Source organism: Anas acuta, chromosome 2, assembly GCF_963932015.1.
Source record: "Anas acuta chromosome 2, bAnaAcu1.1, whole genome shotgun sequence".
Taxonomy (NCBI): domain Eukaryota; kingdom Metazoa; phylum Chordata; class Aves; order Anseriformes; family Anatidae; genus Anas; species Anas acuta.
In genome coordinates this window covers 155900307-155927053 of record NC_088980.1, presented here as the reverse complement: position 1 = coordinate 155927053, position 26747 = coordinate 155900307, and the positions used below count along the sequence as shown (strand labels likewise).

The 26747-nt window shown below is 46.6% G+C and overlaps 1 protein-coding gene across 13 annotated transcripts in view; it reads right to left on the bottom strand.

The window, feature by feature from the left end:
- ADGRB1 (adhesion G protein-coupled receptor B1) overlaps nucleotides 1-26747 on the bottom strand; it is a 255238-nt gene that overhangs the window by 157555 nt on the left and 70936 nt on the right. For all 13 annotated transcript variants that reach the window (XM_068672759.1, XM_068672757.1, XM_068672760.1 and 10 more), the window contains exon 2: nucleotides 24443-25363. In XM_068672759.1, coding sequence (XP_068528860.1) covers nucleotides 24443-25190 — 748 coding nt within the window. In that variant the 5' untranslated portion in view covers nucleotides 25191-25363. The remainder of the gene's footprint in view (nucleotides 1-24442; nucleotides 25364-26747) is intronic.

The following is a 26747-nucleotide window of genomic DNA, read 5'->3' as shown; positions in this document are numbered from 1 at the left end:
TCTGCACACCTGGGACTAGCTCAGATCCATGTATAATCTAAAATTTGCAGTTCAAGCCCACTGTGTCACAGGTAGAGCATCCTGGTGGTGAGCAAATATCAGAGTATCTCCACATCTCCCTAACATTGTGCTCCTTGCACTTTCTGTAGGCTGTGCCTGGGTTGAAACAGCCACAAAGCAAGCAGTAATTTATCTACTGTCACCAAAGCTGCAAGAAGTTTCCACTGGGAGTATTCAAGTGCTCTGCCTTTAGAGGCAGAAACTAAAGTGTCCAAATTTGCAGACATTAGTGTCCAAATGTGTGCTGGTGTGGGGAGTGGGAGAGAACAGCATGTTTGCGTGTGCATTTCGTGGTGGGGATTCAGCATAAAAATTGATGTCTTTAAATGTGGATTATGGGGAAAGAAGAAAGGAAGAGGCTTCGTCTTCCAAAAAAAAGTCCATTTGGATGTTGTTAAATTCAGTGTTAGCAGCCCTTGTTCCACCCTCAGGCTCTCCCTTCACAGTCCTTCTCAATGGAGAGTATAGCAGTATGTGTATGTTAGAGAAAGAAAAATTGGTGAAGTTACACCCAATAAATAGAAGTAGAAAAGACTGCAAGTTCACTTTATTAGGATGACTGAGTCTGAAACTTATTAATAACAGGCATAACTTATGCTTCCATCTCCGCAGTCTGCAGGACAGAGCCATTTGGGCATTGATGGGTGAACAGAGCTCTAAGGAACTCCAAATCAATTACACAAAAAATGCAGTTTTCTATCCTCAAGAGAGCCACTCCTCCCTGCACAGCAAGATTTAAGGGGAAGAAAGAGCAGAACAGCTTGATCTGTCTATTCTGAACTCACTGCAAGATCACGGACAATCACCCAAAGTGTTGGAGAGCTGGCAACAACTCCCTTAGCTTTAGAGGTTTATGATACAGATCTGTCATCTGAGCCACAAATTCCTTTCATAAGTAATGGAGGGAAATAAGCATTTTAAGGGTGTTGGCCATCTATTTCACCATCCTGTTTTAGGTCCTTACCCCAGAAATCTATTGATTTTAGGAGACCAGATGACCTGCTCAGATATTGAGGATGTCACTTGGTCAGTGCAATCCTGTTTTCCATGAGAGATTGCAGAGAAGCAGAAGAGATTAAAATGAGAAGGAACAACAAAGTAGAACTGAGTGAAAACAACAGAGGAAGAACAAGCCTGCAGGCAGGTGGTGAACTTGCTCTGTGTAGTTATTGCCTACTGACTCACAGCCACATCCAACCGTCCACTTGTGAGTCTTCTTTCAGGCCATGGTGTCCAGGTGTTCCTTTTAGACAAGATCAAAAACAAGCTCTGAGGGCTGCAGGGACCATGCCCTTTGAAAAGATAGGGACCAGCATCATCATAGGAACGTATAAGTTCCTAATACTTTGTGTATGTAGCCTAAAAATTCAGGATTTCTGGTCAGGCTTGCTGGAAGTCTGATGTGTGATCTCAGAAGAGTCATCTTCTTTCTATCTCTGTTCCCTAAGCTAGTGAGAGTTTAAGGTCGTGATGGGGAATATAATAATATATGAGGTTACTAGAACTGGGAGAAGAAGAAAGGCAATTCTCTTTTTGACCATTATCTGTAGAAACACATCCCAGTTTGAAGCAGTCCTGTGTATATTTTACTGAGCCTGGTGAAGCCCAAACCTTTTCAGACACATCTGTCCCAAGCTTCAACCAGAAGGAGACCACAGCAAAACCCACCTCTTTGTACAGGCACTGTTATTTGTCCACATATACAGAAAGGCAAAGAAATAAATTCATCTTATGCTGGATTCTGGTCCACTGATAATGGCATAGGTGAGTTCTCGTTGGGACTTTTTAGGCACAGAAATTGTGTTGAGCATTCATGGTCAATGAGAGTTCAATGGGACCAGGAAGATCAGGATGTTCTTATACCTCTTCCTGAGGATGCCTGCCCTTATCTGATGCTTTGTGGGCATGCACTTTGTGTTTCATCACTTCCACTTGGTTTCAAACACAGTTTTATAGAAATGGCTTCATTGCAGCAGTGTTGGAAGAATAGGGGCAACACCCCAGACAGTTCGAGCCTTCCTTCCCTTCCTGCTAGACTGCAGATTGCACATAGGAGGCTTTAAGGTCAAGCATCTCCTTGTGCATGGGGAGAAGGAGTCCCCTTATGTCTAACAACAGATAAAAATAAAAATTACTCCGGGCTACAGAATCACTAGGATCTGGATTCAGCTCCATGCTTCCCAGCTGGCTCCTATTTCTAGGTAATAGGTTGAATCAAAATGCTGCATCTAAGCAGATGGGATGGTTGAGGTTTTCTGATCCCTGGCTGAGCAGGCACACGAGGATACACGCAGGTAATTCGTGAGCAGAGGCCAAATAAAGAACAGAACATAAACCAAAGACAGGAGGGGCACTAACCTAAAGGGAAAGGTTGAGCTCTCGTGTCTCCTTGAATAATGCAAGGAGCAAAATATTCTGTTACTAGCCTAGGGAGCAGACAATTAAAACACTACTTGAAGCAAATGTCTCCTGACTCTGGCTCAGAATTTCAATTAGTTTGGGAAGTCTTATTGCACTTAAGTGCAGGTTAGTGACATTTCAGAGAGGAGAGATTGATTGGGAGCCGGGTTACAGCTCAGCCAGTGGGGATCATGTCTAGGGGCCTGTCCTTAAAAAACAATGTGTGATCTCTGCATGGCATTTTCCTTGTTTGGCTCTTTTATGTCTCCTATGAGAATAAATAACCCCAGTAGCCAGAGCTGTGTCCCCTCCTTTCAAACACTGCCTTATTTTCTTTCTCATTTTCCTGCAGTCTCTTCCTCCTGGTGATTTTTTTCCATTTTCTTTGAGCATCCTTAGGCATCCAAACAGTATTTCCCATGGCTTTTTCCTTCCTCCTGAAGTTTCTAACCTTTTCTTGCCTTAAGAATTAAGCTCTGACTTCCAAGAAACTATTTTCAGAGCATTTTATCATCTTTGCAGAGTGAGATAAATCAAGGGAATGTGTTCTACATTTTGTCCATGATGGACATCTGGATCGCTGGATTTCGCAAAGATTGCAAAGGAAAAGGAGGGTTATATTATAGCAATATCGCGGCAGTACCAAACAAATTACACCTGTAGGTACAAACAGCTCCTCTCTTTATTACTACACACCAAGGCAGCACCAGGGAAAGCTCAATATCTGGTACACCCAGGCAGGACTGGTCACCAGGTCCTTGGGGGGCAGAAAATCCCTCCTGTGGCTAGATGTGCCTAAGCTCACTTCACTTTTGGGGAGGTGAGCATGAAATAGGAGGCACACAGAGGAATGGCTAACAAGGACACAGATGCTGTGGATTTTTCTGCCATAAATGAATAAGCGTGGGAGTGTTTTCTTTTCTTTTTTTTTTTTTTCTTTTTTTCTAGAAAGCAGCCCAGAATTCATTTCTGTGCCCCATCAGTCCTGCTTTTGTTGCAATTCCTCCTTCATCCGTACCCAGCTGCACACACCATTAAAACCCAAAGCAAACCCCTCCCAGAACAACACACTCTGATCTAGCACTTAAATCTGGCATAACCTAAAACTCTACCAGGGATATACTGGAAAAGCTGAAGAACAATAGCAACAATCAGATAGGTTTAAGTTTTCTGCCACAGAAAGCTGTAGGGAAATAAGCATCTTTATGCCAACTGTGCACTGATGGGCAAGCCCAATGCATACTCTAAGCAGTAGCCTCTGCTCAGAGGTGGTGACTTTATTTTTAACCACCACCCATAGACATTTTTTGGTCTGTAAATTCGTTAAATCAGTTTCTGGACCCACAGATACTTCAGTGCTGGCAGTGTCCTGTGATGAGGGGTTCCACAGCTTTGCGATACATCTCCTTGGCATGCTGGGCGTGCCTGCAAGTCAAAAAGCCCTGCTGAAGACCAAGATATATTATCTGACTGGGACACGAAGCTGTCTACATGAATCCTAGCTGGCCTGGAGACAGACTGCAAAGCAAAGCTTTTACAAAGGCTGTTTTAATTTCATCCCTTCCTGCAGCCACCGTGGAGACCACGGCAACACGTGCTGGGTCTGCTGGGGCACAGGGGCTCACGTCGCCAGTAAGCAACTGGTGGCTGCGCGCAAGTCCCATAAAGCTGAGATGCACAGCATCAGCACTGACTCTTTGAGCTTTCTACAATCTTAAATAACTCTCTACAGCCTCCAAAGATGTTCTGGCACATAAATATCTGTATATAAGCATGCATGTATTTGGAAAACACAACTAAATGTGAAGATACATTTTCTCTGTTACTTTCTTCTAAATCTGCCTTAATCTAGTCTCTTGATACCGTCATCTCTCAGGCATGGATTTGCAGCAGAAGAGAGGTGATAGCATTACACAGAAGTTTTTCCCTCCAGCAGCAAGCTCTGGCTGTGCAGATACCAACATGATTTCTCAGTTGTAGCCCCAGTCACTGCCCCTATGGGCTTTGCACATCCCATCCCATCCACAGAGGAAGGAGGGGCTCTAACCTCGGACATGGCCAGCCTCACGCAGCAAAAGCCTTTCCAAAAAACCTGCCTTTGCATTTGGGAATGGACTTGAAAGGTAAATATTTTCAGTAAATGTTCTTGCTGGGTTCTTCAGAGATCTGTGCACCTAGAAGTTAAATTACTGGTGTGCTCTACTTGGGAGCACAGAAATAAAACAAGACTTTTTTTTTTTTTTTTTTATAATTATTATTTTGTCTAAATGGTGTTCTCTTCTCCCCTGATCAGCACTGAGGAAGGTTTCATCATCAGAGGAAAGCCCGTTTCGTGCCATTACTCATCCTTCCCCACGGAGCCCCTCATGGCCCACATAAACCACAATCACTCGGAAACCACCCCTGACCCCTTGAAATCACCCTGGAGGCTTTTTGAACACCCCCTCAACAGATTGCTCCTCTTCACATCTGCAGAGTAAGATGGATCGATGGGGGACCCAGGGGGTTATTTTGCCCATGAATTATTTAGACTCACTGGGTAATATTTCATTTTAGACTGGCCTTGTTTTACGCTTGTAATTTTTAATTCTAATAATTCCACCTCTAGCAAGCAGAGACTCCTGAGAGCACTAGATTATATCTCAGTGGGCACACTCTCGAATGCATAAATAACCTCTCCTCTGCTGACAGCACAAGGGGACGGGCTGAGCTTTCAGTGAGGTTTGCTCCCCCCTCAACTCTCTTAAAGGAATCTTTATCTGTGTGCATCTATTCTGCAACATGCCTCTGTTTCGTAGCAAAAGCACTATTTAAATGCAAATGTTGACTTTTTGCCAGGGACTGGGGGGAAAATACTCGGTCTAATGATATCCTTCCAAAAGTACAACTGGTGCTTTTTTTAAAGGAACTGCATCAGAAGGGGTTGGGACTTTGCTTCCTTGCACTTCTACCCACCTCTGCGAGTGCCTTCTTCTACTCATTGAAGTCATCCTTCTATCCTTCCTTTGCAAGGACAACAAATATATATATACTGTACTATTTAAACAGAAATAGATATATTTAAACTGGCTGAGCGTGAAGTAGAACAAAGTGCTTTGCTCAGATTTTCCCTTCCCAGCCTGCTTTTTTCCTCCATTTCAGGACAGATGTTCCAGATGTTAAATGTCTATGTGACAGTGACAGTAGGGTGGCTGTTGGGCTGCAACCTTCTTGTTTAGGAAGGGAAAGGGGAGATTCAGGCTCAGGAGCTGGGTGAGAAGGAAAGGAGATGCAGGGTGAGTGGGAAAGGGAAAAATGCCTGGAGCAGGGTGATTAATTTTGTCCGGGGATACCCACTGTTTACTCCTTTGTACCATTTGTCTCTGTTCAAATACCAGTTCTGATTTAAAGCCAAAATTAGGCAGCCTTTTCAGAAAGCCTTGCAAAGGTAAATAGCTCAATGATGCTGAAAGGGCATCAAAGCTGGGCCAGACAGGGAGAGAGAAACAACCCAAACACCCCACCGATATCCCCACAGAAGTGCCCTCACCCACTGCCATAGGGCCAGCAGTGAACACTCACCCTGGGATTGATTTTGGACCATAACTGATCATTTTGGACTCTGACAGATAATTTTGGACTCTGACTGGTAATTTTGGGCTCTGAGTGATAATTCTGGGCTCCTAACAGTAAGGCTTTGTGTAGGAGCAGGAAGAGCTCAAAGCAATTGGAGCCAGAGCTTTTCACATGTGTGGAGGTCACAAGGACCAGCTGGGGCAGAGGAATTACGTGGGGACACCAGAGCTTTCCTTGAGTGGAAAGTCTGAGGATTTGCTGGAAGAAAACCCATTATGGAAGAGCTGCAGCATGAGACAGGAGCTGGGACAAACCAGAGGACAGCAGAGGCCGTCTGTCTGTCTGTGCGATGACCCTCAGCCATCCGGACCCATGGCTTCCCACATCCTTCCCCCTGCCTCCTGTCACATTGCTCAGGCTTTGCAGGCTGCTGGGTTTTGCTCTGGCTTTATCTGATGTGGTTCAGTTACCAAGGAGACACAGATCTGCAAGGGGGAGCCTTTTGTGGCATCCATGGGAGGAAATTGATGCAGATCACTCGGGGAGTGAGGATACCCCAGGCCCCAAGCTCAGGAGGAATGAAGAGTTTGCCCTGGCCCATAAGAGACATCCCAGGCAGGCTGCAGCCTCCAAAAGCACCATTTAAAATGAAATCAATCTCTGTGGGATGAGGAAAAGTCAGCTACTCCTTGGCACCAGTTGGTTATTCATGTCCTCTGGGAAATCACAGAATCAAAGAATCATTAAGGTTGGAAAAAACCCTCTAAGATTATCTGTCCAGCCATCTACCTACCATCAATATATTTGACACTATCAATATTTGACACTAAACCATGTCCCTAAGTACCACATCCACCCTTTCCAACTTAAATGCAACTTAGTAAAGTTAGAAATCCTTTGTTTTGTCTGCTCTAGTGGCCTACAAAGTGTCAGAGGTCAGGTCCCATGGTTCAAGCCCCATGGCAGGGGCTGAAGAGCTGTGCCCCTGCTGCCCATCTGCCCCCTGCCCCATCCCTCTGCCTCTGGAGACCATGCATGAAAATAAGATTCTCAGCCTCCTCTGTATCACTTAGAGAATCCAGCCAGGACATTGGAGATGAGAAATAGTCCCCTTGTATACCCCTTAATGCTGTAAACTTGTTTTGGAAATGATGATTGTGGTGCCTGCATCCTTACCAAAACTCTTCCATCTGAGAAACACTAAACAATCAAGACAAAGAGATAACAATTTTCCTTAAATCAGTGTTAATATTTTAGAGGTAGGCAGAAAGGTTAGGGAACCTGCTTTCAGCATCATAGCCTGCTTTTCTCCCTCTCTCTCCATGTCTCAGGGGACTGCCACCCTGCCCAGGCATTTTCCCAAACTTGGTTGGAATTGAAAAGTTCAGAAAAAAGGGAAAGCTGCGCTGCAATGCAGGTCAGAAGATTTCCAAACACATAGCTTGTTGAGGATAAAAAAAGCCTTGACTGGAGCACTTCAGCTCTTGCTATTCCTAATATCTTTTTATCAATCACTCACTGTGAAGCACAGGGAAGAACAGAGCCAGAATGATTCTGTGCCTTCCCTTGCTGCTATAACAGTGGAAAAGCTCCCTCCAACAGACAGAGACACTGGCAGGAGGGGTATTTCTTCCCTATCCCCACCTGATGATCAAATTATGACCTTGAAAGATGAGCGCTGAGGGACCTTGTTAACTAGCAAGAGAGATTGTTTAGCAAGCGTCTGCAGAAGTGGATTAAAAAACAATAACTCACGGGAAGTCCTTTCCTCCAGCAGCCAGGGAAGAGGGAAAACATATTTCAGCTCTGTGTATCCTTTACTCCTGGGGAAGGCTCTCTAGCTGAAATGTCACTTTTAATTTCTTTCCAATGTGTATTTTGCAAATAATTCCTTCGCTCCTTTTTAAGTTCGGCAGCTAATATGCCGGAGCAGTGACAGTCTCCAGCAATGATTTAATGGAAGAGAAAATATGCTTCTCCTATGTCACCTTTAAGAAGCACTCAGCATGAAAGATGATGGTGAAGAAGGGACACTCAAGGTGCGAGGACCCCATGGTGGGTACCCAAGGTTGCACAGGCCATGGTTGTTTCCTCTTCCTCCTCTTTATACTGATGGGCACAAGTGGAAAGCAGGGCAGGGATGGGGCTGTCATGGGAGCACGTAGCTAATAACAGGCCAGGAGAAGCTGACATCCCTTTAAACCTGAATTTCTGTTTTGAAAAGATTTCAAAGGGAGATGTGAGCCCTCAGAGTGCTGGTAGTGTAGCAATGAGCCAGCAGTGACCATGTCAGATTAACAGATTTTGTACCCTTTTTTTGATAATCTCAAACACACACAGGACATGGGAATAAATCTATGCTTTTCAGGTAGAAATTGTAAACTATTTCCCAGTTCTCCAGACACGGTGGCACAATATAGTAGGTGAGGATTAAAGACATGGGGGAGATACCAAGATGCGAATAAGAGTTTCATAAGTAACAAAAAAGACTGCTATTTCCCTAAACTGGATCTATCTATGGCTCTCAGAGCAGCCATACAACACAGCTGTGCTGAAAGGAGGCCCATAAAGCTTATTTTGCCCAGCACCAAAATGCAGCTGGTTCTGATGTGCCAGTTGCACACCAGTTTCTGACTGCACAGCAATGTGGGAAAAGCCATGTTCCAACAGTCATTGCCCCCATACCTCCTAAACACTGAGGAATCAGGACCTGTTTGAAGATGCTTTTCCAGGACATCCTTGACCCTGTTGTGATGGGAATCTGCTCAGGGATAGGAAAAAAAGGAGAAAAAGGAAGAGGAAGAGGAAGAGGAAGAGGAAGAGGAAGAGGAAGAGGAAGAGGAAGAGGAAGAGGAAGAGGAAGAGGAAGAGGAAGAGGAAGAGGAAGAGGAAGAGGAAGAGGAAGAGGAAGAGGAAGAGGAAGAGAAAAAGAAAAAGAAAGAAAAAGAAAAAGAAAAAGAAAAAGAAAAAGAAAAAGAAAAAGAAAAAGAAAAAGAAAAAGAAAAAGAAAAAGAAAAAGAAAAAGAAAAAGAAAAAGAAAAAGAAAAAGAAAAAGAAAAAGAAAAAGAAAAAGAAAAAGAAAAAGAAAAAAAGAAGTGGGAAAAAATGCCATCTAATGACCATAAAGGCCAGGACTTCATCAAAGAGATGGGGAAAGATGTTTCATCAGGACATTTTATGGAAATATCCCTAAAACACTAGTGATTAAACTAGCTAAGTGGTTTTCTGACACAAAGACAAATTTCCCTTGGAAACATTTGGGTTTTGCTACGTTTTTGTGTGCAAGAAGGAAAAGTTAGAAACAAATGTTCTGTGTGGGATATTCCCACTGGATCCTTTTTGAGCAAGAGGACAAGAATTGGAATTTTGCCATTTCTTGGGGGAGTTTGAAGGGGATTTTCAAAGATAATAGAAAAATAAAATGGTGGGGAATTCTAGATCACTGTTTTCAAGTGTATGACAATTTAGGAGTTTTTAGGAACTGGTGCAAGCCTCAAAAGGGAATGAAAGACCCCTATGTGAACCATGTGAGACTCTGGAAGGAAAAGAAGCATTTCTGACTTTGCACTTGGATTCCACATTGACCCAAGCTGGTCACGGTAGAGGTTTAGTCCCTCCCTGCTGTCCCCAGGCTTTGCAGGGTGACCCAAAGATGAACAAACCCAGCCCTCACCCACTGGCCCAGCATCCTAGCCCCTTTTTTGTTCCTCGGCTCCTTGCACCAGCTGCAGACCACCCTGCTCTGCCTTTGCAGCAATGTCGTATGCATCGTCTGTCCTCTCCCTGCATGTCCATGTTTTGGAGAGCTGCTTTCATCCTTTAGATCCCTCAAAATGATAAAAAAATCAGTGGTCCATCTCTAAACAGTCTCCAAGCCCCAACCACTGTCACCAAAAAGACAGCACCCCATATCACCCATCCCATGCTTCACAGCACTGATCAACGCACAGGAGAAAAATGCCCCTTTAAATGCCCTAAACTGTCCAAAAGCAACACACCAGGGACAGATTTAAGGCCTGCAGGAATGAAAACATCACTTTCCACCCCGAGTGATGGGAGAGCTTTGCTTGCAGCACAGCATATGCCATCTGTTCCCTCGCCCACAGATCCGGCCGTGCTGCGTGGCCGCGTCACTGCAGCGCCAAGCACATGGTATTAGCAACAAGGCAGTGTTTAACCCCCCTCTATCCCGACCAAAAATTAGGCAGCAGGACACCCTGGGAGCCACCACCATGCCTGAATTGATGTGACACAGGGCTGGGAGCTTCCAAGGAGGCTTCTGGCCAAGTTGCTTGCAGCCTCCGCAGAGATTTTGCAAGCCAATGGGGTGATATGCAGGGTTCGGGCAGAAGGATCAGCACACACGCAAGCTTGCAGAGCAAAGGGAAGGCATCTGGGTTTGGCTTGTTTCTTTTTCTGGCCTTATCCCATCTTGTTGTCACCAGGGAATCCCTTGCACAAAAGAGCAGTGAAGCTCCTTTGGGATCAAAACCCAAAAAGGGAGAGACCTGGAGCAAGGGTGGCAGAGGAAAACCTGCCTCCTATCCTTCCTCCTCCAGCTGAAACCTGCTTTGTTCCGAGGGCTCCCGCATCCCCGTTTAATGATCCACTCTTCATTTACATTTAATTAGAGGAATGAAAGAGCCAATTAGCAAGATCTACACTAAATGCAAACAAAAGGGATTGCTGGGTGACTCAGGCACGAGGCAGAGCCAGAAGGTGGGGTGCTGAGGGCAGCTGACACAGCCCTTAAGGCAGGCTGTGGCCAGAAGGCACGGTAAAACTGTCCCCTTTCTGACACCCACGTGCTTGCACCATGCTTTGGGATACCCCATAGATCCAGAGGAAGGGCAGAGGCTTAAGTGCAAAGAAGGTGATGCACAACAAAGTCAGGGAGGAGCAGGAGGTATTACCCAAAGCTTCCTGGGAACCTCTTTGTTTCATTTCATTCCTTCTGCATCAGCAGAAGAAATATTGAGGGATGCACGGGCTCTGGCAGCACCCTCCCTGCAATGTTCTTGCGCTTTAACCCTTTGATCCAGATCACCCAGAAAAACCTCCCCTGGAAAGGAGATGGAGAGGAGCTCATGAGGACAAGCAGTCCAAAGGATGGGCTTATATCAGGATTAACCTTGGTACCTCATTTCAACACAGAGACTAGCTATAGCCAGTGGCACAGTTACCACCTCATCCCCCTGGATCCAATCCTCTCCCTCCAAATCAGCTCTCCCTTTGGGAAGACCCTGACTGGTTTATTCTGATGCCTGTTTTGGGGTGAGACAAAGCATTATCTGCTCCACCACGCACCTGCAGCTTTTTGTTGACCAAGAAGGGAGCGACTTGCTCAGATGTGACCATCTCCACCGTCTCCACAGACAGCTGGAGTTAGCCACAATGACACACAGGACAGTAAGAGCTGAGGACCCTTGCTGAAAACAGATCTGAGAGCCAGGACTCATGGAGAGAGCAACAAACCCTGTGGTGAAGTTGGGAGTCCCAGATTAATTGGTGAGGGCTATGCTCTAACTGGGTTTTGACACTTGTGGTGCAATGGCATATCCTAAAACATGAGTGGTGGTAAATCAGTTCCTGTCTTTCCATGATCTGCCCAAATCTGGGGTTTTCTACCTCTCCTGCTACTCTTAGTTAAAGTGCTGTAAAAAAAAGGAGCAAGAATTTTCACATCACATCTATCCTTCTAACTGGTCTTCCCAGCCGCTATAAGAAACCCAACGTCTTCAAAGCCATGATGCTCCATAGACTTTGATGACCCACCTCCAGCTTTGCTGACACATGAGAGATGGATCCTTTGTTGGATGGTGGCAATGACTTTCTCACCCATAACTCACACCAAAGAGAAGCAGCAAATGATCCAGCCAGGACTGGGCAACATAAAGTGAGAGCAGTCCAGCACTTCAACCCCCACAAATGGAGCATCAAAGAGGTGACAGCACATGCAGAAGACAGGCTGGAGACTTCTCCACCAGGTGATCTTCACAAAGTCTGGCCTGCCTGTGTGCTTGTTCATACTGGTGTAAATCCAGAGACCTTTCCCTAAATCCAGCAGAGTGACCCCATACTGCTCCTTGGCAGCTACTGCTCAATTCTGGCCCTTTCTTGATTTAGGATGAAAAACAAAAACAAACAACAAAAAAAAAAACAACCTTCAATACGAGGCAGAAAACAAATGGAGTGATCTATGTGATAGATAGATACTCTCAGGGCACAGTATAGTTTATCATTAAAACGTTGAAAACCTACAGGAGGTGATTAAAGATGTTTTCTCTGCACCACCCCCGTGCTTCATTTAATGTTGGACAGCCCCTCTCCATCTAGCTGCCAAGCAGCCTCAACGCATGGATATCAACCCGTTAAAGAGTATCCTTTTCCTAAAATATAAGGAAACAAAATTAAAAAATTGGAGCGTAAAGAGAAGGCTAAATGAACAAGGTATACAAATGCCTTGATTTCTTCAAGGTTATAAACAGATGCACAAAAAGAGCAGAGGACTCCTGGTCCAGCAACCTTGGCACTCCTCCCAGCACAAGACCACAGCAAAACTGGGTGCAGAGGTCTGTGCCACACAGCACGGATGACACACTCAGAATATAAAATTAATTTCAGCATGCTGCACCATAAGAAAACACCCACATAGAGAGAAGTTTCATCTAAGATTATTTTTCTTCTTCCTTTTTTTTTTTTTTTTTTCCTGGCAAAAATACATAACTGGCAATACCAGATGTTTCAAGAATTCATACATTCTGTCAAACTGTTTGTCTTAAATAAAAGCAAAATCCAGTGCAGCAACATAGAGTCAATATTTGGGTTTTTAAACCCAGAAATATTAGGGAGAGAAGTTGGTCAAAACCTTCCCTCTGTTTTATTTTGGAAAAGAAATATATATATAAAAATATAATAATCTAGACTCACAGCAAAGCATTTCCAGGTTCTGGAAATTCCACGTCTTCCATTCCAGTGCAAGACTGCATTCAGCCCCAAATGTTCACAGCCCTGAAGTATCCACCTCCACCTTCTAGATACAAGCCACTGCCCGTGGCAGAGCCTGATGCACATCCAGAGAAAATAGTCGCCCCCAAGAGCTCTTGTAGGTTTTCCCCGTGCTCCACATTTATAAAAACATATTGCAAAGCGATGTTCAGGGGCACGTGAGTTATGGAGGGCGCACAGGATAAGTGACCCCCGGCTGTCGTTTCTGTGTATCTTTCAAATGTTTGTTGAGGAAAGGTATTAGGCTTTTTACTTCCTAGTTCCCTTTCAAGAACAAACAACAAAAATGTGTTGTGCCTCCGGCAGTCTTTTTATTATCTTACATACAGTTCATGCAATAAAGTCTGTTAATTAAAACATGAATATTTAAAATGGCTTTCAAGAATGGCAGCCTTATCTCACTGGAGGGAAGAAGAAAGAAAGAGGGGAAAAGAAAGGGGGGAAAAAAAAAACATGGTAAAGCACAAGAAAGGCATGTGATAGTTCATTTTGCCAGAGGAGTATTCAATTATTGAACTGCTGAATGAGTGCGTTTTCCCCAGCTGACATGAGATGTTCATTTGCAGCAAGAGGGGCAGGGCAGAGAAAGGGTTGGCAGGATGGAGTGGAGGCAAAGGAGAATGGGTAGAGTGTTAATTAAGATGTGAGGAGGTTGAAGCTGTCTTTTTTGGCTGCTTTGTGTTGTGAAGTTGGGATTTTCTCAAAGCCATGGGCCTGGAAATAGAAGAGCCACAACGGTCTGCTGCTTGTGACACCAAGAAATTATTGGAGGTGAGAAGAGGCTCAGCATCCATTATTTGCCTTGGAGTAACTTTGCTCCTCAAGAAGGAGCAAAAGGCTCCTCAAGGCTCCAAGGGTCTTGGTATAATGAGAAATATACCCCAAGGTAAAAACGAAGAGAAGGCATGGGGTATATGACGGAATTATGTGTCTGCATGTGTAAATCAATAAACAACCGGAGACACACAAACGGTTTTGGACCAGCAGAGGAAGAGCTCTAAGGTAGAGCTGGTGGTCACTGAGGAGGGCTCCAATTCAGCCCCTACTTCAGCAGGAACTGGGTTTTGAGCCCTTTGCAGAGCTTTGCTGTGGGACAGCAGAGAGAAGTATGTCCCACCAGCAGAGTGGCCATGGGGACAGACCAGAAAACTGTCAGTCTCAAAGAAAGTCCTCATGTCTGCTGATTTGCTCCTGCAAAGGAGGAGCACGGTCACCAGGTTTCTCCCACCCAGGTCTCTCTGCACGTCCAACAACCCCACAGCAAGACCTGCTTGTCCCCTCTGAGCACTAAGCCATGCACGTTGTCCTCTCTCACCACGCTACCAAGCCATCATGGGGAAATAATTAGCTTGCTTTGAGGGGGTTAACACAAGTTGCACATTTCCCAGGAAGGATTCCACAAGCATCAACAAAGCCAGCTTCTTCCAAAAGGCACCGTGATGCTGATCTGGAAAGTGAGTCGATGAGCCCACAGGGGGCTTTCAGCAAGCCGCGAGGTGAGACGCAAGTCCCAGATTGCCCTTCCCACAGCTCCTCCTCCCCACTGCTGCCTCCTGGCATGGAGAGGATGAAGCATGAGTCAGCCCCTTGTTCCAGCAGCGAGTGTACACGCTGAGGGTCCCAATGGACACACCGCCACTCCAGAACTGAAGGCATCATGTCCTGGTTCTCTCCATGCATCCAGTTATGTGGCACTCATGGGGCTGTTGACTTTTGGACATGTTCATAGGTGTGCAGAGGTGTGTGGCTGCGCAGGGATGGGTGTAGTTGTACATTTTCACATGCATTTACATGGCTATGTGTCCACTCCAGAGCACGTGCATCCGTCTCCTCAGCTGATGGTCATGCACATGCCTGGAGGGACATTCATGCTCACATGTGTATCTCCTTGCCCTGCATGGAGTCACCCCCAAACGCAGGCACATTATTCCATGCGCACATTATTCCATGTGCACACACACACTTGGGCATCCACGTGCAAATCCATGTGTTTGCTCCTGGATATGTATCTTTGAACCAGAGAGAAAAGGGGCAAGGGAAAACCCCTCCAGAAACCTTTCAAGCCTCCAGCACTCAGTAGGACATTTCTCCCGTCTTCCTGCTCGCCCTTCCCAATTCAGCCCTGCTCCAGCAACCACGACCCTTGTGATCCTCCTGCCTTGTGACCCAGACCCTTCTCCAGGTCTGTGACCTCCACTCTAGGTGCATTTGGCATTTCTCAGCAGGAAAGAGGCTGCAGGACAGTTCTGTTGTTATGGAGAAGGCTGCACATATTGGACTTGTACTCACAGGGATGCTCCACTCCCACAGCCACTCAACACAAAGCTTTCCATCAAATATCCCATTATATGACCTGACTCACTAGAAAAAAACAGCTAGCACATCAGTCATCTGGCTTCTTTGGACCAACATCCAGTCCAGCAATGCTCCAGAGATGTTATCCCCTGTCCAATGAATAATTAAGGGACTCAGAAGAATGCTAGTGGTAGGAGAGATCTGGAGGCATTGATGGAAGATGAGGGCCATAAGGGTTTGGGTAAAATGGGAAGAGCTGGACTTGTCTCAGTAGGGAAAGAGAAGATTTCACATAGTAGGAAATCATCCTTTCTACTATTCAAAAAGCCATCCTTTTAAGAGTAGAAAGGACAGCATGCCAACTTGCCATCCCTTCTAGGACATTTGGGACATCATGCAGAAGACTGGAGGTTGTTGTGCTGTAAGACCTGCCAAAGCTTTATAATTAGCCTCTGCCTCCATCTCGCAGCAAGTAAAAGGCATCAAATTATGCCAGAGAAAAGCTCCCACCAAGCTTGTCAGCAGCTCCAGTGGCGACAGGCTCAAATCACAGCGCTGCCGAGCTGCCTGGGGACGGAGGTGGGACCGCGCAGAGCGGCACGTGGCACGCAAGAGCTGCTGAGCGAGAAAAGCCATCTCTGCCCTGACAGCTGGTGGCATCCATCGCGGCTCTCCCAGGGGGTCTTTTGTTCTCCTTGACGGTTCCTCAGCTGCAGTGGTCTGCAGGGGCAAGCAGCTGAGCTCCCTGAAGGGGCCTTCAAGCTCCTCCATGGCCCAGAAGCACAGAAGCATGAAATGCAATCTCTTTAAATATCTCTCTATGGTTACCTGGGGACTGTCCCAGTCCCCACGTCTTTTCTTCTTCAGTGAATACCTTCCCCAGAAAGAAAGATATTTTTCTGAGTAGCTCCTCTGCTGCTCTTTCTGCCTTCCTGTTATTCTCATTAATAATCTCAAGCCACATCACCATCTATTGATCTCGGCTGACCCTAATGCCTGGTATCTAGCCAAATTTCAGGCCAATCAATGAAGGTGCACCCCGATTTTAACAGCTGAACGTTAAGGATGAGGGTTTGAGGAGGTTAAGAAGGCTGACCAACTCATCTCTGCTGGGGAAGGTGGTCAGCTGGGTTTAGATGCTGCACTGCTGGGTGGTGATGGAGCCAACCCAATAACCTCCTCTCCAGGTCGAATCACCCCTGGTAGGGCTGTGCTGATGCTAGATCTGACGTGCCAAAATTTATTCTGGGCTTTTACATGGCTATGCACAGAGCACAGCGTTGTGGGAATTTCCCAATCTGGAGGCTCTCCCAGCCCAGCAGAACATTCTGAAACCTGCTTTGCTGAATGCTCAGCAAAATGTGTCCATAGGCAGTATTGCAGGAAGCTTCATAATTCAGGGCACTAAAATGGAAAATCAAACTAATGAAGAAACAAACAAAACAACGAACTGAATGAAGGAGGAGGCAGGGAAAGAGAAAGTGTTTACGGGCAGAAATAAATCATCTTCAGTCACTTTTATTGATGTTCCTTTGACAGACTCAGCGCATGCACTGCAGAAGCCAAATGCCAGCAGGACATCTGCAAGCAGCAGGCCTGGCCCCTCTGCATTAATGCTTTGCTGCTGGGTGAGGCCAGCGATGGCTTGCCAAGCCCACATCCACAACAGGGAATCTGGTGCAGATATCCCCTTGGTCCAGCTCTGTAGAAATCATTAACCCACAGCATTTGGGGACCTTGGTCCTAATCCCAGGCTAACAGGCACCAAAAGCAAAACCGGCACTGACCTCACGGATGGGAACTGGTCCTGAGCACTGGACTATTATTCTCCTGGCCTTTCCATGCACCAGGACTATTTTTCCTTTAGATAGACACATGATAGATAGATAGATAAATAGACAGACAGACAGACACAAAGCCAAGAAGCTCTGTGCACAACAACAGAGCTGCCTCCTTCCCATTTGGGCTCTAGCTTGTACCATAATTTAAGTCCCTGATGGATAAGCTGAACTTGCAGTAGTCTTTCCCACGGCACATGTACCATAGTGCCTTTCCTCCACACCTCCAGTTCTTGCCAAAGAACTGGCTGAAATGGGATTCCGTTTGTGACCTTGGTCACGCCGCCAGCCTTGGTAGAAAATGGCTGGCTCAGCCAGTCTCACATTATGGGAAAAGGACACTAAAACTGGGCCTCAATTTCATCCATGGGGCATAAAAATATTAAGTGCACAGAAATTACTGCATAGTGCTCTTCATGTGGCTGGTTTTTTTCGCTTTAAGCCACATCTCTGAGGATGCACCTATGCCCTTGGCTGGTTTTCCTGATTTCAGTGCGGAATCTTCTTCTCGTCTGGGCATCTTCAACACAAAACCAACCAAATCCTCTGTCCTCAAAGCTAAAGAGGGGATATACCATCTTCCATCCATTAAAACAAAACAACCAACAACAACAACAAAAAAAGGCTTTTTTTTTCTGTGCCAAAGAAACACGGTGGGACTTTTGTGGGACAAAGCTGCCACCCTGCCAGGGCATCCCAGTTTGTTCAGGAATCTGAAGCTTCAGCTTTCATCCATCCAAGCCGTTTTCCTTCCTTTTTGCTTCCAAGCACTGGGAATATCCCAAGCTGGTAACCCTTCATTTGACGGCACGGATCACTCGAAGCCCACGGAGAGCATTCAGCTTAATGAGCTGTGTGGCAGTTATTGCTCCATCAAAACCAGAGCCAGGGAACAAAAAAGGAATATATTTAAACTCAACAGATATGCAATTCTGATGCTGTGCTAAAGGATGTTCCTTCCTAGCTCGTTTTTCTCACCCTGATGGCAGGCTGAAGTGTGGGACATCGGTGTCAGATGGCTGGCTGCACCAGGTTCAAGGAGACTGGAGGTGACATTGGCAGAGCCACTCTGGGGACGCACAGCTGCTGAATGTCCCCCAGGTTACAGTGTCACAAAGCCACAATAAATGGTACCTGCTGAGAATCCAAAAACAGTTTTCTGTTATTTTTTCCTTTTATTTTTTTTAGCCCAAGCTTTCTTCAGCACAGCCCTGGGGATGTACAGCTTCATAGAAGCCAGAACCAGCACCCATAGTTGCTGCACAGTTTTGTTGAGGATAAGGTCTCACCCTTGATGTGTTTCTATTTACAGCCTGTTAGGGAAAGATCAGAGCTCTTCTTCCCTTCTGGACCCGTTGCCTGCTAGACCTTTACAACAGCTGGGCTATGCACAGTCTCTGCTAAATCCGAAGTCTATCTAGATGCAGAGAAACAACACTGAAAAAGGGAAAAGTCTCAGTGAAGCCTGGGAGAAACCCAGGAGCCCCATCAACCAAATGATAGGGGATCCTCCAGGTCAGACAGCTCAGAGCCAGTGAAACCAATGGAGATCAGGCACCCTCAGCAGCGAATGAGGCACTTGAAAAGCTCTGTGGATCCAGTTCCCTTGGAAAGATAATGTTCCCCATTTCTCATCCTGCTCTGATTATTTAAATGCATCAGAGGTTAAGGGTGGGTGGTGAAAAGGGCCAGGAATTGCTCTGTGCACCTTCCCTTCTGAGCCATTAGCATCCTTGTTCTCACATTCAGCAGTTACAGCTGTAAAGCTCCACTGCAGATGTGATGATTTTGAATCTGGTGCCTGTGCTTCCCTGCATTAAATTTCACCCCATATTCCCATACAAAACGTTTGGGGGCAGCTGCTATGTGTCCTGAATATGAGAGGATGATAAACAATAATGAATGTTAAAAAAAAAAAAAAGGTTAAAAAAAAAAAAGGTGCATAACTCAAAGGCTGAGCCCTTCACCAGGGCTGCTACTCATTAAATTACCCATAAAAGTCCCCTCGTAGCAATAATGGGAGTAGTTGCCTTGTAAAACTCCCTCAGCAACTGGATGTAAATTCCACCTTTAGTCTCCCTGCTACAACAATAGCACATTCTGATGGTAATTGCGGATGTTTCTGCATTGTGATCATGTCCACAAGCTGCTGGGCTCACAATGGAACTGATCGCTCTATTTTTCTCATTTTTCTCCCCCTATCTCCTAAATAGGACATCTCCATACAGATGCACGCACGAGTGGATTTAGTGCTGAAACAACACTGCGGACGCAGGAAATCTCTGCTCTGCTGCTGGAAAGACCCCAGATGCTATGTAGGCTTTGGTTCCTGCCTAATTGCAGGGTTTTTAATGATCCCAAAGGGAAGCAGTGGGGCAAGCAAGGATTTTGCAGATCACATAGGTCTGAGTTTTCAAACCAAGTCAGGACTGCCCTTTCTAACACCCAGGAGGAGCTGCCCACACTTTCCCGTCCACGAAACACCCCAATAAGCACACACACAATGGACAGTCCCATCAGGAGCTGCTCATATGGGGACAGCTGGGTTTCCCTGCAGGAGATAAGAGGAGGAAGGTCTCCTGTTTGTAAGATGCCAGGCTCTCTTTAACCTCCTCCAGGAGCTCCTAAGTGCCATCAGATCTTGCTCACTACTATTGAGATTTGGAGTTTAAAGAGAAAGATGACAGGTGACGTACCTAACGCTTTACACAGGGTAGGAAAATTTCATATAGAGACCAGAAAGCAACCCTTATTTGCCCCAGGTTATGCCGGGGAGCTCTCACTGCAGCATTGCTCTGCTCTCAAAGATGCACAGACCAGGGCAAACATAGAGAACTGGGACAAACACAGATGGAGCAGTGAGGAGCTGGAAAGCAGCACACCTTCCCCTGGCACATATGAGTCTAGGAGGAAGGAGAGGCACTGAAACTGAGCTCAACTCCCATGGCCACTTGGTTTTTAAACCCCCAAATGAAGCAAATCCAAAGCCAAATTCCTTTTCTCCACAAGCCCAGCTGTTCTTTGGGCCTGGGGGACCATTGCTGGGAGGGATGGAGCTTGTAGTGGAGGCAGAGGTCAATGGAGAGGCTTCAGAGCCTACCCCTGGGCAATTACTCACAGCTTTTTATCAGTCCCTGGGCTTTTCTGCTCACTACATCCGACCACAAACACAAGAAATGATTTATTGAGTTATTCCTGCCCTAAGAGAGGTTCAAGGGCAGGAAGGCTGTGCCAACCAACATGAATCCTGCAGCTGCTTTGACCCTATATGTCTGGCCCTTTTTCCGCACCAGGGACCTCCTTCTGCAGCCACTCCAAGCAGAATCTCAGCCCTGCTGAGGAGATGCTATGCTTGGCCAGCAGAGCCAGCCAGGCATGAAGCAAAGCTCCCAGTAACGACTGGCAGCTTGGAGGATGTGTCCTGCAGTGAGAGATTTATGAACCTCAGCCCACTTAACGCAGCAGAGGTTAAGAAGAAACTCGTTCATGGGTCTATAAATGCCTCTCCACTGTAGAGAATGGACACTAGATGATTTCTTAATCTAGCGGGCAAAGAAAAGCGTTTCAGGGCTGAAAAGGGAAACATCACAAAAAATACAGCAATGAAGTGATTGAGCATTCAGGAGTAAGGAAGGAGTGCGTGTGTTGAGAGCAATGGGGACAGAAAAACAATGGAAAAGTTTAAAGACAGGAAAATCCTCAGCATTTTCAACTAGCTATGTCCTGATTCAATTTTTTTTTTCTTTTTTTTTTTCTTTTTTTTTTTTTTTTTTTTAGAATGAAGCAGGTCTCATTTCTATTCAGTTTCAAGCTCTTCGCTGGAATGAATTGGTGAAATCCTCTTGATGAGGCTGATCAGACTTGTTCGTCACAAAAATCCCTCCAGCCCTGAAGCCATCTGCTCTACCAGGGAGCACACAATGTATTTCAGGAACACACGATTAGCTCGGTTTTGCAGTCTGCATCATGAATCCCCCCAAGATTGGGGGTCTGAAGAAGAGGAGGACCAGCATTTGTTTCACAGCTGCCTCTCTGGGCTACCATGACGTGACAGCGAAGCAGTGGTCTTCCAGGAACAGATTACAATGAGACAGGGCTAATTAGACGTTCATTAAGTACCTAACTCAGCACAGCACTTAAGCACACATTTAACCTTCTCTCATTACAGTGTCACATCAACGTCCCATTTAAAGCTCCAGCTCTTGTTACAGTGAAACCAGCTCACATCTGGGAGGGCCACCAGGATTTCCAGACCTTCGAGCTCCAGGACCCCGTATTTCAGGATGCTTTCTCATCTGCTGCCCCACGGAGCCCCTACCCCTAACCTATGGGGGAGCCTATCCCAGAAATCTTGGTTTTCTTTCCCAAAAGGGAATTTGCCTCTAAACTTTAGGACCTACAGCCAGTCTCTGCCTTCTTCCCACCCTGCTTTAAGCAGACAGAGGAGATCTGATGCTGCCCAAAAATATTTCTTTTGTTTAGTTATCTTCTAGAAAAATACAAATTAAATAAATATCCCTCTTCAAAGCCTTTCTGGTGCAGCAGCTCGAGACAGCTAGAGCAAGGAGTGTTGCTGTGGGGAGTGGGCTGCAGCTGTCAATATATCTCCAGCCTTGTCTTGCTGATCACCAGGACAAACTCCATGTGCAGCAAGACCCCAAAATATCTCCTGCCGCCTCTGTACCCTGACAGACTCTTCTTGCTCCCACCACCGCCTGCAGTAACCTCTACAATGTCTGCGTGGGATGCAGGGTGCAAAGGAGGTGGCTCGCCAAACCCAGGAAGCAAATTTGGAAGCAAAAGCTCTTCTTCCCCCAGGCATTGATGCTATGGACAAGGAGGGGGTACGAAGGCAGTTTTGGCAGAGCCACTTTGTGAAGACCCCTTCTAATTGTCCACCGTTGCTCTTTGGCCACCAAAGTTGATGTCCAGATCTGTTCTTGGATTGCTCTTGACTGCTCCAGAGAGCAGGGATGCTCATCTTGCCCAGCACATTGCCACGTGGGTGCATTCTCCATCCTTCAGGAATGGAAAATATCCCAGGTAGAGAGGAGGCACACTGGGATAAAAAAAGGCTCCACATTTTGTGGTGTCTGGATATCTGACAATTCCTTACATGCCTTGAAAGTTATCAGACCAGACTAGTACAGCACACACATACACCCTTGTTCAAAGACAAAAGTGTCAAGACAGGCTCCGAAAAAAAACAAATGACTCAGGAAGCAGCAGGAAAAAAAAAAAAAAGTCGTTAAAAAGAAGAAGAAGAATGTTACAAATACAATCATACAATCAGGACAACAATAACAGCATTAACCAGCAGCAGTGCTCAGAAATCAGAAACCCTATCAAAATATTCCACCCACAGAACTCTGTTAAGGGATCGCTGGCTCGCTGTCCAAATTGGATCTCGCCTCCATCTTCCTGATCAAGCCTTTGCAAAAATCAAAACAGACACAGTGACAGACAGAGCAGCACATGGAGAGGCCGGGTGCCCTGCAAGCTTTGTTTCCACGTAGATGGCATCCCACCAGTAAAGATGCTAATTCTTTGTCTTCAGCACGGAGCAGATGTGAGCAGCCAGCAAATAATAATAACAATAATAATAATAAAATAAAGTAATCTACACTCTGTACAAATATTTGACACCCCAAAAGGATTTAGATTCAGCCACCTTTGAGCCTCTTCCATATTTATTTTCTGGGAACATTCGAACACTCAAGCTGGACTAGGAGAGATCTTTACAAAAGCCAATATTAAGCCTGAACGCCTCAGGATTTGCTGAAAATCTTTTTTCAAATTTCACCTTTGGTTGCGATGAAAAAGGTCACGCTGCTCGGGTTGAATGCATAAATCTTCCAATCAGCCAAGGCAGAGCGTGGCACCTGACTGAAGGAGGCTCGCATCGCTCTGAGGAGGCGGGCAGCGCAGTGCTGCTCGCAAGCTGTTTGCACAGGAGGAGCAAAACTGCAAAAAAAATAAATAAATCTGGGATCTGGGGAGCAACTGGCCCCCTGTGCTCATGGCCAGAGTGAGGGGCATGGTGAGGAACTAATTTGTAGGATTTACAGCTCATCTGTGTGACTCCGCGTATTGATTCACAGAGCGGCGAGAAGCAAAATCTCCCCCGAAATACACCGACAGAAGCACTGATACCTGATCATATCCTAATCTCTACAAGAAAATCACTCTGCCTGATAACCTCCTGCCTACTGCAAGCACATTTTGCCTCCTTCCACCTGCAGAAATTCTCCCCCTGCTTGGGAGGGGGACTGCAAAAGCTTGGCAGAAGCCCCCACGGCCAGCCCAAATGGGAGGCTGCCCTCCACACTGCCCAAATTCCCATTTAGCATCACACCCCTGCTTTACATAAGCTGCCTGCTGGCAGGTGGGACGGGAGCAGATCTGACACAGCCCCTGAAATAGCGGCTCTGCTTTCTGACCCTCCAGTTCCCTCTTGCTTTGCACAGTGCTGTGACACCGGTGGGGATGGATGCAAGGAGAGTTTCTCTCCCCAGCACAGTGCAGCAGCAACACACCAGGATCAGACCTCAGGAGCATCTCATCCCTGTTTCAACCCTTTCTTGTCTTCCTTTCTCAACCCTTTCTCATCTTCCTTCCTTATTCTCAACACTTTCTCTTCCTCCTTCCCCATCCCTTTCATGCCTTCTTGGCAGGCACAGCCTACATCACATTCAACATCCCAAAGAGAACAAAACACGAACCAAATACCCAAGGAATGAGCCCAAACAAAGGCACCACGTAGCCCCGCACAAGTAATGTGGTGAACTCTCTTTTTGAAAGCCTCCAGAAGGAAAATGAAGCGGAGATCCTGAGAACAAAATGAGCATGCCTTCTTCTGCCTTTCTCTCAAACCAGCCCTGGAGATAAAGTTTTTCCCACGAATTTAAAGGGTTGATAGGGTTGCTGAGTGCAGCCCACCTCTGGAGGTAGCTTGCATCCTGCCTCTTCTAGGATGTTTCTAATTGCGTTGGGGAACTTCTTGCCCTCAGGTACAACTTACCCTCAGCTGCAATGAAGCTGCAGAAGTAAAACAAGTGAGGAAAGAGCCTGAGGAAGGAGTGAAACAATTTAGGGCACACTTAGGGGAAGCCACTCATGAAGAGCCATCAGGGGTTGCCAGATCTGCCTAGCAATTAGCGAGGAAGTTTTTCATAGCAGGCATTTGCAGACTCGGATACACACATGGTGGGAACAACATGAGACCCAGGAGGGGACAACCCAACCATCCCTTCCTTCCAAACCCCCCCGTCTGTCCCCTCACTCACCCATGAACTCCACTCCACTGCTGTCCTTCGGGCTGCTCATGCAGTTCTCCAAGTAAATCCCATCCTTGTAACAATCTTCCTTCTTCTTTGCGAGCCCCAGGATCTCGCTGGCTTGATCCAGGACCTCCCCTCCCGAGCAAGAGCAAGGGGTCTGCATAATGCCACAGGGGTGGGAGCTGCTGCTGATGGCCAGGCACGCATCCAGCCACTTGCAGAGCATCTGGCACGCGGCTTTGCTAGGGTTCCTGTTGCCCACCACGAGGTATTCCACCGAGAAGTCCCTTTCCTGAGCTTTCATGGGCTTCCACCGCACGGGTCCGTTCTCCACCCCTGGTGGCGCAGTCTGCTTCATCTGGAGGAACTGCTTGTTGGACTGGAGGAAGGCGTAGCGGGTGGACCCATCACAGAGCTTCAGCACATCGTCAAAGCTCTCCATGCCCAGGTAGGTGCGGGTAGACTCCAGGAAGGAGTCGAACTGGTAGGTGCGGATGTGCTGGTGGTCACATACGCCGGTGGGTTTGAGGATCTTCATGTACAAGGTGTACCTCCGAGGGTCGGGGTTCTGGATAATCCAAGAGCAGAGAGAGGAGTTCAACGGGAAGACGGCGAAGGAGGAGAAATACCCAAAGAATTTCCCCTGGACCAAAGTGGTGCAGGGAGTTTGTGCCAGGTCCAGAGCGACCACGGTCCACACAAAGTAGAGTGGCGATACCAAAAGCAGGTTCAGGGCAGATCCAATGCTCCTCATCCTAGGTCTCTGGTCCTCTGGAACTCAAAGTAAATGTCAAGCAGGTGCCAGATCCTGGACATAACAGGGACCAGCTTAGAGGAAAAGTGAGAGTTTAAGAGGCTCTGGATCCGAAATCAAGCCAATCCTCCCATGTCTGGATTTGAGCTCCCTCCTGTGGCCATAAAGAACACCTGGAAAAAAAAGGGAAGGGAGGAAAGGAGGAGGGGAGAGAAAGAGAAGAGATTTGAGATTTGTTTTTTATTTTTTTCCATTAACCCTTCACAATGCCAAGAATCCATGCAGCATCCCCAGTCCCAGCATATCTCTGGTGGGGTTTGCAGCCCCACATCACCCTCCCCATATTAGTTTTGGAGGTGTCCCCATCCCTGGGATGTCCCAGCCAGGGACTCCTTTTACTTCTCATCTTCCCAGCCCTTTTCTTTCCTGCCCCTTGGGCTCACACCAGGTAGAGGAAATCAGAAGTTTCCCCTTGGGTGAGGATTTCCCTGGCCCTGCAGCACATATTTCCTCCAAACCAGGACTGCTGCCCAATTTTGAAAGGGCAGCTCTAACCTCAGGGAGGGAGGTTCCCCCTACCAAACCTTACTGACGAGTATCAGGATGATGTCAGGAGCTTCCATGGTCTAAAATAAACAAACAGAAAAATAAAAGAATTGCTCAGGTCCTCTGCATTGGAGACCTGGGTGCAAGCAGCCCAGCTTCTCAGCTGCAAATATTGGGCTGCAACCCAAAATTAACTCTGATCACCTGGGGTGTGCATCTTATTGATCAGGGACAAAGCTGGCACTGCCAGGAAGGAATTAGGATGAATTCCCTGGCTATGGAGAGGGGCAGTGACTCTGATCCTCTTCATATCCCCATCAATACTGCACCACCTGCCCCCAAACCTGCCCTCTCCCACCCTGCTCTCAAGCTCTCCCTTCCCAAACCGCAAACAGAGGAAGCTTTCACAGCAGCCAGATGAATTCCCAGCAAATCTATGAGTTATGCAGCTAAACCCAATCCTGCCTCCCAGGAGACACTTAAACAAGAGATGAAGCCCATAGACCATCCTGTGCATTTGGGAGGAGACAGGCTCCTAGCCAATAGCCAAATGCAGCTCCACATTCACCTCTTGCTTCCTTTCTTCTCCATATATTAAAGTTTTGCCTCTGCATTGCCCCTTTTCTGAAAAATCTTTTTTTTCTTCTTTTTTTTTTTTTTTTTTTTCCTTTTCTTTTTCTGTTCCTGGGGAGGAAAGGGTTAGGGAACTGGAAAGTCAGATCTGCTGTTTGCAAACTGGGTTTCAGCCCAGCTTCAAATCACTGCAGCCTCTGCCAGCAGATTCCTGCGTGTCTGTTAGACCTGACACTAATCAGCACGGAGTCCAAATGCGTTTGCACTTAAATTTTTTAGGAGTCGGATCCCCACTCCCGACGGCGCTTTGCAGCCTGCAGAACTCCGCAGTGCAACCCTCCCCGTGCCAGCCTCGGGGGCTGGATTTCAGGAACAGCAGCCTGCTTAGTGGATGCAAAGCACTGCTCAGTTGCAAGGAAAACCACAGGCATCAAGCAA